We start from the raw sequence: 11,259 nt of genomic DNA, 5'->3' as shown, positions 1-11,259 counted from the left end.
AACAACTTAACATATCAATTCAACAAGTGAGAAAGAGAACAAGAGATTACCCTTGAAGAACTCAAGTTTTGTCTCCTTCACCTTTATATATGCTCCTTATCAATCAAAAAACTTAAGCTTTCAATTATAGTATGGAAAGAAAATTCTACAATTTTTCTTCTTCTTCACCTTGACTTCACAAACTATTAAATTGAAAGTTTTTATGTTCTCTACTCTCTTCTATCTTCTTCTCGTCATGAAACATATATATAGATAAAAATTTGGTCAAAGCCTTAACCAATAGAAAAAGAGGGAAGAAGGTTGAATTTGACTTTTAGGCTTCAAGTGGATATTATTTCACGCCTCTCTCTAATCAAATCTTGACTAATTAATCTTCATTAATTAATATATATATCTTAATTACATTATATTAATATAATCAAAATATACATGAAGCATAATTAGAGTTTTAAATTAATTTCAACTCTTGAAATTATGAAGTCAATTCTAACAATTGGAATAATTTAATTTAATTCAATCGTACACTTACGACTAATCAAATTAAATATCATGTCTGAGATATAGATTTCTCTTTTAGTATGTGACCCTTTAGGTTCACCAATACACTAGTAATAGAATCGCATTCTGTAAGTCATGGTTATCGTCTAGCAACGAGCCATGAAGATCTAGCTATAGGTGAATATGATTTGAACCTTTCCGCTTACAATTTCCTTATGATACGATCCTTTCGTCAATCTATGTCCCGATTGAACTTAGAGCATGAATGATTAGTCGAAACTCTATAAATTCAATAACTATGTATCTATTCAAGCACATAACTTTAAGCCATTAGAAAATTCTTTTTCTAATTTCCACTTTTAATTTCCACATTACCTTGGCCAAGGATTTTATGTCATAACTAATATGAAAATATAGGACATCATTATCTTTTTGATAATTGACGAATCCTTTGTTGACACACACCAATCTTCATATATAATAATTCATGCCGAAGTCACGCCTTTTAGTGATGCTATGATTAGGGTAGTGGCTACAAACATAACTTGTTATATATATGATTATTGTGGTGTCTCAAGTTTAAGGATTAATTACATACAATTGTAACGTGAGAACCCTATTTTTGACTTATGATTTCACATAGAATTTCTCTTCGTGTCAATACAGTTAACTAGTTCTCTAACTAGCACCTACATATGCATATCAGTGTCTCCACACTGATATCCATGGAATGAGATGTCTTTCCAATTGAAAATGCATCATATGTACTAGTCTATCCGAATCATTAATGTCCCATCGTAATGATTTTATGACTAGGTATGATTAAGATCTAGGCTTGTAAGGAACATCTTCCACGTATCATCGCTATGCATAACCATGTTCCATGAGCCACATTGATCTTAGGACTTTATCCAAATAATTTAAATATATCACATAAATTTATAAAAATAAATTGATAAGAGGTTCTTTTATTAAATACAACTATTTAATTTATATTACTATTCAAAATAAGATTACAGAAATGCCCAGATACTAACGAATTTTGAGCCATTCACATTGGTTCTAAGGGCACATTTCTAACAGGATGTAGCTTTTTGGAAAGAAACTATACAAGATGAAATGGATTCCATTATGGGAAATAAAAATTGAAAATTAGTCGATCTTCCACCTGTATCCAAACCTATTGGTTGTAAATGGATTTTCAAGAAAAAAATGAAAGTCGATGGAACTATCGATAAATTCAAGGCAAGACTTGTTGCAAAGGGGTTTACACAAAAGGAAGGAGTTGATTATTTCAACACATATGCACCAGTGGCAATTAGTGTTTTAATAGTTCTTTCTTCTATGTATAAGTTCGTCATTCACCAAATGGATGTAAAAATTGCATTTTTAAATGGTGAATTAGATGCGGAGTTGTATATGAAACAACCTGAAGGGTTTGTAGTTCCTGGTTAAGAACATAAAATTTGTAAACTAATTAAATCTTTGTATGGATTAAAACAAGTCCCTAAATAATGGCATCAAAAATTTGATGAGGTTATTCTTGCAAATGGATTCAAGATAAATAAATCTGACAAATGCGAATACAACAAATTTGAAAATGGAAAATGTGTCATCATTTGTTTATATGGGGATGACATGTTAATATTTGGTACTGATTTGGATGAAGTCGAAAAGATTAAGAAATTTTTGTCTAGCAATTTTGACATGAAAGATATGGGAGCAGCAAATGTTATCTTAGAAATTAGGATTACAAGAAATGAGAACTCATTTGGACTATTTCAATCTCACTACATAGAGAAAATATTAAAGAGATTCGAATTGTCAACCTGTTGCTACTCCATTGGATCCCAGTATTAAATTAGTACCAAATACTGGTTTATTCTGTTGCACAAAATGAATATGTAAAAATAATTTGCTTAAGAATTTGCTTCATGAGATACCAATATTGCCAAAACCAATGGCACCAATAACTATACATTGTGATAGCCAATCTCTTCTAACAAAAGCATATAGTCAAGTGTATAATGGAAAGTCTATACATATTGGACTAAGGCATAGCTATGTGAAAGATTTAATTAAATGGAGTGATTTCAATTATTTATGTGAGATCGGAGCAAAATCTTGATGATCCTTTGACGAAAGGTCTAACAAGGGAGTTCGTGCGTAAGACATCAATAGGGATGGGACTTAAGCCTACATAAATTTTTCACCAATGATGAAAACCTCAACTCACACTTGAGTAACATCAAGTCTTGAGTTCAATGAGCAAGTAGTACATTATTAGAGTGAATGCAAATACTTAAAATTAATTTACATCCCAAGAGAAGAAGTAATTAATACCCATAAAGAAATAAACGGAAGGTTGAGTATAGCTCTTAATGGGCCTATGGCATACGTTTACTGAAGTGTTAATTATGGGACACTTCTAATAGAGTTTGCCTACGTGAATGCGAAGTGAGGCTGCTTCTTGGAGTTATGGGCTCAATTCTTAAAGCATTCATGAAAAGGATACTAGATACAAGGCCACAATAAATGTGTCATACTTAATATAACATATAGTGGTATAGAGATCTTATTGTAATTTAAGGAACACTTGTTCATATGGATCATATGGTTCAAAGGTGGTCTACCATATAATTCAGGATTAGTGAAGACATAGCTTAATAAGTGAAGGTTCAAATTGAAAGATAGATTTATCTGAAATATAAGATTTTCAGAATAATAAGAATTTTGGAAATGGTGGGGGATTGTTAGAAAAAGTAATGATTTTCAAAAGTCAAGTATTTTTATTTTTTTCAGAAGTCATGTATTTTCATTTTAAGATATTTTATTTATTTAAATAAAAATTATTTTTTGAAAAGATATATTGTTTCAAAGATTGTGTCTTTTCATAGAATACCTATATAAAGATATGTCCACCATCATTTCTGGAGCACACAAAAAAAATTAACAACAAATTCCCTTTTGTTATTCTTTTCTGCGCAAAGAGAATTCCAGGAGATTATCATTCTGTCTTACCATTATTGTTATTGGCTCAATTATGTTAGTGTAAAAACTAGTTGAATGTTCTTCATTGTATCCTGCGAGAAATTTGCGAGTATCCAAATTTGCATCCGATAGTTTAGATCGGTGGAAACGAATTAAACCTAAAGGAAAGTGAAACACTTTCATGTCTTAAAGATTTTACACATCCTTTCTAGTTTACATCTAGAATTTCCACAACATTTAGCCTCCATGAGAAAAGACGAGATGCTCTGAAGAACGTTCGCGAAATCACAATTAAATTTATTTTGATATTTAACGTCTGATGATGTAGCTGGAATTAAGAGGCGAATTTCAAAACGTTATGAGGACGAGATAGTCCATAGCAGGGCGTCGGCTGTCGCTGGTCCATAAAAGTCAGGAAAACACACAAGTGGACAAAGTGGAGAAAGCCAGTCCATCATGGAACAACTTATCTTTCAGACTATCACAATCAAACAGAAAAATAGATTACGTCCGACAATTGAGATAAGAATATCATGGAACAAAGACTACACTAAAGATAATAGCAATCCTAAAAGCTTTATTTCTATAGTAATATGACAATACACCAAAGCTTTAGTTAAAAGAAATTAATTAATACTCAAAAAGAAGAAAATGAATTAACAGGCTTTCAAATATTGTTTATACCCTACCATTAGATAATATTCCTTGTTGAAAGAACTTATTGCTGGATGCGTGGCAATTCATGATTGGCCATAAAATTACTCATAATGCAATTGGAATGCGGAAAATGACTTAAGCTAATCAGAGTCCAAAATATAGAGATGAGCAGGGAGACGAGGTTTGATGAGAACGTCTAGAGGAGTGCTTTTCAAATGGGTCAATCCAACTTTCTCAGTCATGTCGACATTCTCATTTGATGAGTGGTAATATCAAATCCATGTAGCAACTTAGCCAATGTAAGATGTAGAACTTGTAGAGCAAATGAGACTCCAGGGCACATCCTTCTTCCACTACTAAATGGCATGAATTCGATGTTTTGTCCCTTAACGTCCAAATAACTACAACTTGATAGACATGTTTCTGGTTGAAATTCTTCAGGGTCTGTCCAAACTCGGGGATCTCGATGAATCTTCCAAAAAAATTGACATGGAGTTGTGTGTTTTCTGGAACGTGGTAATTTGCTACAATGCAATCTTCCGTTGATTCATGTGGAATTAATAATGGACCAGGTGGATATAAAAGGAGAGTTTCCTTGACTGCAGCTTGGAGATAGATTAATTTATCGATGTCCGATTCCTTCACTTGCTTATCTCTGCCAATATGTGTGTCCAACTCTTGTTGAACCTTCTTCAGTGTATGAGGATTTTTAAGTAGTGATAGAACCCATACTAATGTCACAGGCTGTGGTATCCGATCCGGCTAATATCAGGTCTGTGCATGATAAGATTAATTATTTGAATCTTTAGAATATATAGATAGCTAGCTGATCCAATCCTTGCCCATATCCATTCCTTTATAGATAAAAATATATTTAAAGATCTTTTATTACTCAAGTATTCCCAATTATATAAGTTTTTCGAACTCTAGATTACTTAATAGATATGCATAATTAAATTGGTATAACTATGTATTAGTTATTATATCCGTCCCTAAATAGTTAACAAATTACCCAACTATACAAATTAAAATTGCCCATCTATTCAATTCATGAAGCTCATAAATTACCTAACTATAATTAAAAAATAAAAAATATCTATATGTTGAAGTAGTAATGCTTACCAGGCATGTAGCTTTGATAATGGTGTCGGCATCTCGACCTTCAAACTCTTTCTCCGAGTCATCAATAACAGACAGCAAGACATCCATGACATCTTGGTCTTCACCATTAACTTTGACTATTTCTGAAGTCCTCTGAAGTTTGTGCTCATTTACCCATTGTTGAGCAACCACGTCTAACTCTTTGGATTTCTTCATCTCCTTTTCATGTCCTCCAATATCAAACCATCTCAAAAACGGCAGCCCATCGGACACCACAAATAGCCCGGACAACTCTAAAAATTTGACCAAAGCCCCTTTCCATTGCCCATTCTGATCATCATCGCTTCTCTTCCCAAGGACTAACCTCAAAATCTCATTTAACGTCACGTCATTGAACCATCTCTTCATATCAATCTGATTAGAATTGGCATTATGATCATGCAATCGATGATTGCACCACTGATTCTCTGACTGTATCCAACATTTGAAGCCGATGATGTGATAGGAGATGGACGGTACTTATCTTTCTAATATGACTCCAATAAATACCATACGGACTAAATCCTAGCATAGAAAAATTTTATCCTAAGACCTCTAGCGCTAGAGTCTTGGGACGATTAGCAAAGACTCTGTCATTTATTGTCAGACATTCTTTAGCCATCTCCCAATTGCTCGCGATTAAAGCTCGGTGCACGCCTAATTTAACAGTGAATATCGGACCATATTTATCTGCCATCTTGCCTAGCACTTTGTGTGCTGGTTCTGGACCTCCTAGTAAGTGTAGGTGACCGATTATCGGCCATGCACCGCCGGCTTCCGGTGGAGCTAATTTCTTGTTACGAAAATTCCGATAAAGAAAAAGTAGAAAAGCAATCAAGCCAAAGAAGATAGCAGTTCGAACTTGAAAAAGGAAGTTCATTGTTGCATAGAGATATTTTTCACACTAAGCTATTAATGATATGTTTGAATAGAAATGAAATGCTGAGAAGGAAAATTCGGCTAGTGGTCAAAAGCAATTAATATTTCTGTACGTCATTGTTTTTAAGTTTTTCAGATTCTCTCTTATTGATTTTGTATATGCATTGATATTATTTCGAATGGATACCAAAATTGGAAGTCGGCAGCTAGCCATGGCTCTCTGGTCCATATAAAAAGACAGGAAATCGAATGGCTTGGACTAAATGAACATAGCAAACTAGTATAAGACTTTCAGTGGTAGTTATCGAATCAAAATTTGTGATACATTCAAACAATTACATGTCCCTTGTAAGACAGGACAAGTTACCCAAGTGATAAGGCACGGGGGATAATATTTTTTTTTTTTTTGATGATAGCACGGGGGATGATATAATGTTTGGCTGAAAAAATGATTAATATTAAGAGCATGAAATATATATATATAGCCTACGAAATATGATTAGAAAAATATATATCACAGGATTTATGTGCAATGATTGACATACAATTTATCGCTTCACATACTTTTTGTAGTTTGTATTTTTTATTGGAATAAGAAATGCTCGACACAGCACGTAGTGATGGAATCAATGGGCCTTCAAACTTTTTTTTTTTTAAAAATATCAACGTTTATACGTACACACATAAAGCTTCAAATAGTCTCACGGGTAGCTGTCGGTTGTGAGGATATCGGAGAGACCTAAAAAAATAAAGCTTCAAATGATTTTTTTTTCTTGTTTTTAGGAGATGTATATAGTATTTCATTGTCAACAAGGGTCAATCGCTTAATGCTTTTTTGATTGACATGGAATTTGAACTACTGGTTGGTAAAAGAACTAACCGAAGCTCCAAAATGTAATTTCACTTTCAGGCAATGTAACCTACCAACAACCATCTCAACAACTTCCAATAGTCAAATGTGACTTCACTGAATAGACATATAAAAACTGCAACAAATCGAATTTCACCATTTTACGGAAGCATTCTTTGACAAAACGAGTAAATGAGCAGGCATTTTGTTCTTTCTACTCGAAATAGAAAACGGACTTCACATATAGATTCAGGGTCTTATTTCCAAGCTAAATGTACTTTTGAATCACTCAAATCCTTCCAGAATTTCAGAGAAAAAAAAGAAGAAGAAGAAGCAAATACTGACTAAATCAAAAATACCCGAAACTTCTTCGGAAAGAGGGCATCGGAGATTTCATTGATCAAATTAAAGCTTCGATGTTGTTGGTGGCTTCGCCGTGATCATGTCCATCTATACCAGGAGCTCCCACGTTACACGAGTCACCTACGAAGTTTTCTTTATTTCCATCAATCCCCTTGTGGTTTAAACCGGTAATTTCACAGTCCAGATCACCTTTCACTGGGTGCTATTCAATCCATTTCAGTGAACTCATGTTTTAACACCAAGGCTAATTGAATCAAACTCTGATCGAATCTAAGCTTGTCTTCTTCAGCCCCGTATCATTGATATGCTTCATAAATGCTTCAATAAAGGCTTTTGCACTCCACATTGCTAGAGCTGACATTTGAATTCTGCATTTCTTCTTTCTCACTCTTTTCTTCACTTTGACCTTGTTCCGAGAAACGAGTATGAAAGCAAACAAGCCAAGGAAGACAGCACCTCAAACTTGAACAAGGAATTTAATTGTTATAGTACAAATTTAAGAGATATATGTCGCCATTGTTATTGGAAAAAAATAGGCCGCCTGATTATACAAAAATTACTCAAGTTATATGCTAGTTGTCACAGTTATGCGAACTAACGTTATGCGTATTAAGGCACAAAGTGTCGTTTTTATGCAGACAGAATAATCAATTGCAAAAGGAAAATTCACACGATATTTTTACTTGATTCGAAACTAATACGGAATCTACATCCACGGGACCTTGTCCAAAAAATGTTTCACTATAATCAAGGTTTACAAGTACATGAAATTTTCTCACGGCTCATCTCCTGCTCGCCTCACCACCACTAGTCTCAAGTCGGTGGAATGTTCCCACGGCTCGCCCCCAACTCACCCCACCACTACTCAATCGGTAAACCAAAAGTGAAACTACCTTACTACTTACACCGGCAAGTATATGGATATTCTTAGGCTAACAATCAACTAGACCTCGCCATAATCCCTCAACTGAATAGAGCACTTTTATAGCGTATAACTATAAGATTATTTTCTCAAACAACTCACTATTATAATGTTCCTTGTTGAACGAATTAGTAAAAATAATCAGTGCTTAAACTCTAACAAGAAGGCTGGATGTACCTCGGGAAAGTCATCAACATAGCGTTGTATTCTGCCTCCTTATATCAAAACGGTGAAAAGAACAACTATAATAGACAGCTGCTGATTTCTTATATAGTTGGAGAAGTAGGGCTTCTTTTCTTGATTCTCAATCAAATTACCTTAAAGACAAAGATATTAGGAATATCTTTGTTTCCTAGTTGGGAAGTAGAGCATCCTCTAAAAAGGAAATCAATTGAATAAAGGTCAAAGATGCCAATACAAATACGTCTTGATTTAATCAATGCAGAATCACGTCGAACCAAACTGACTTTGGCGAATCAAACCGAACTGGTCGAACCGGAAAATAAATCATGTCGTTACAAACTCCCCCTTTGGCATTTTTGATAAAACCACAAAAGTTGATTTCATTAATGATAACCCAAACAACAACGAATCTCCCCCTTTTTGACAAAAAAGACAAAGACTCCATTAACTCGTCAGAATGGCATAGATCTTGGAATTATGGCATTCCAGATACCAAATGCAAGAACTCCACGAAAAGCCCCCCCTCAACACAAGAATGCATCCTCAATCAGTCTGAACAATGCTTCCCCTGAACACAAGAACCTCTGCAGTAGACAAAACAAGCTTCCCCTAAAATAATGCTTCTAATGATCTTCAGCTTGTAGTAGATTGCGCAGCTTCTCAATAGTTAATGTATTGCATTCTAAAAGCCTCTGAGTAGCATAAGTATGCACCAGATATGCTAAGAAAACAATCTGAGATATCCATAGGTCTTCAAATTCACTTAGCTTTTTCTTGCGATAGAAGCAATCCAGCCCAAACAAAAAAAACTACTCTAAATTTTTTTCTAATATAACGTAAATTACATTAAAAATAAATATGCACAAAGTGGGCAAGACACTTCTTCTTTAAATACAGCATTCTCCCATAGCATTCCTGAGAATTTCAGAACAAGCAGATTCAAGGCCTTCGATTAAAAAGGTCCACTTAGAAGATGTAGCAGACGGATCCATTCATCAATCGATAATCAGGTTTAGGACCTCCACGAGTCGTTCTATCATTGATATTATCGATAATGTTAGCATCAGAATGATCTCTACGAAGCTGAGCTGATGGTCCTTTAGTAGGAACAGATGAATCTATAGAGTTAACAGCCTCCTCAAGATCTGGAGCATTTTTAAGAGCAGCTGCATCAGAGTCCTCGAGAATTGCCAGAGTTTGCAGACTTATGGCAGGAAAGATTTGATCATTTGTTTCTATGTACTTGCAAAACTCCACATTATCGGATTCCATAACAGAGCAACTACGCTTGTTATGGACCCTTTAAGCTCGGCTATTCAGGGCATAGCCAAGAAATATAGCTTCATCTCCTTGGAGATCAATCTTCCCTTGTTGTTTACTGTCTCTCAAAACAACATATTTGGAACCAAATATTTGAAAGTGAGAGATATCGGGCTGCTTACCTGACCAAAGTTCATAAGGAGTCATCTAGGTTCAAGGACAAAGAGAAACACGATTGATGATATAGCAGGTTGTGGACATAGCTTCAGCCCAAAGTCGATGAGAAACTCCTTGCGAAAGAATCATCACTCTCACCATTTCAGTGCGTCTATTAATGACATTCGGTTGTGAAGTAATCGGAGTAGAAAACTCAAAAGCTATTCCCTTCTTGTCACAATACTCTCTAAATATAGAGTTCTCAACCTCCTTCCCATAATCGCTTTGTATTCTTTGAATATGCATCCCTTTGTTGGTCATCAACTTGTTACACAACTGTTTAAATACTTCAAAAACATCAGACTTATGTATGATAAAGTCCACCCAAGTGTAATGGGAGAAGTCATCAACACAGACATAGATTTATCGCTTTTCGGAGAGACTTTGGGATTTTACAGGACCCAAAAGATCTATGTATAGGAGCTCGAGAATTTAGGATTTAGTAATTGTCTGGAGTTGATTTTTCCATGACAGAGTCACCGCAAGTGTAAGGCTGATTACCTTTAAGTATAGGCAGTCCTTTTACCGCTTCACATCTGCATAGGTCCTGAGTCTTGTTGTAGTTTATATGCCCCAACATTTTATGCCACAGTAGAGTCATATGTGACATAACATTAAAACGGACATTATTCTTCACCACCTCATAGCAATTGTTAATGGTGCGAACTCCAGTCATAACAATCTTGTCGGCACTGTCTATCACTAGCAGCCTCTTTTGTTGAATTGAACCTGCTCAAGCTTATCACACAACTGTCCAACAGTTATCAAATTTGAGGTTAGTCCATTAACCAAGAGCACAATCTTAACTTCAGAAGAGCTAATAAAAAGAGAACATTCACCTTTTACCAGATATTGATTACCATTGCCTAACGTTACTGCAGCGGGAGTGGGTAGAGGTTTAACTTTTTGTAGTCCCTTCTAATTTCCATTCATGTGTTTGGAAGCACCACTATCAAACAACCATAGTTCTCCATCAGAATCCCCATCAACATTGACATAGTTCGTTATGGCCATCATAGCCTGAAGTATGGGCTATTTCTTCTTCCATATCTTCTTCTACTGGGATCTAGACAAATCCACTTCTTCTTTGGAGTTCTCTTCTGAATTGGATAAACTTCAGAGTTTCGATTCGGGTAATAAGGTCTGATGTGACCAGGGTAGCCACAATGATGACAGATAAGCATACGCCTATGATAGTCTTTCTGTGGCATCTTCCTCTACTGATGATTAATTCTTCTTCTTTGTTGCGGATCAAACATCTATGGCAAGGACTTCTTCTAACTAAGTTTTCTACCTTGCT

The 11,259-nt window shown here is 35.0% G+C and overlaps 1 protein-coding gene across 1 annotated transcript; it reads right to left on the bottom strand.

The window, feature by feature from the left end:
* Positions 1–4,398: 4,398 nt before the first annotated feature.
* Positions 4,399–6,166, bottom strand: LOC139883866 (demethylepipodophyllotoxin synthase-like). Its single transcript, XM_071867980.1, has 3 exons — positions 5,840–6,166; positions 5,269–5,718; positions 4,399–4,908 (listed from the first exon to the last, which is right to left on the bottom strand). The coding sequence occupies exons 1-3, from the start codon at positions 6,164–6,166 to the stop codon at positions 4,399–4,401; spliced, it is 1,287 nt and encodes a 428-aa protein (XP_071724081.1).
* Positions 6,167–11,259: the final 5,093 nt, after the last annotated feature.

This window comes from Rutidosis leptorrhynchoides, unplaced genomic scaffold (assembly GCF_046630445.1).
Source record: "Rutidosis leptorrhynchoides isolate AG116_Rl617_1_P2 unplaced genomic scaffold, CSIRO_AGI_Rlap_v1 contig462, whole genome shotgun sequence".
NCBI lineage: Eukaryota > Viridiplantae > Streptophyta > Magnoliopsida > Asterales > Asteraceae > Rutidosis > Rutidosis leptorrhynchoides.
This window is presented reverse-complemented; position numbering and strand designations above follow the sequence as displayed.

What these genes read in the sequence shown, in the direction of transcription:
- LOC139883866 (XM_071867980.1), bottom strand. Translation starts at nt 6,166, where the DNA reads ATGAACTTCCTTTTTCAAGTTCGAACTGCTATCTTCTTTGGCTTGATT. An exon ending in CCAAGACTCTAGCGCTAGAG is followed by an intron (nt 5,719 to 5,839) that starts GTCTTAGGATAA and finishes TGTTGGATACAG; the next exon opens with TCAGAGAATCAGTGGTGCAA. An exon ending in TTATCAAAGCTACATGCCTG is followed by an intron (nt 4,909 to 5,268) that starts GTAAGCATTACT and finishes ACCTGATATTAG; the next exon opens with CCGGATCGGATACCACAGCC.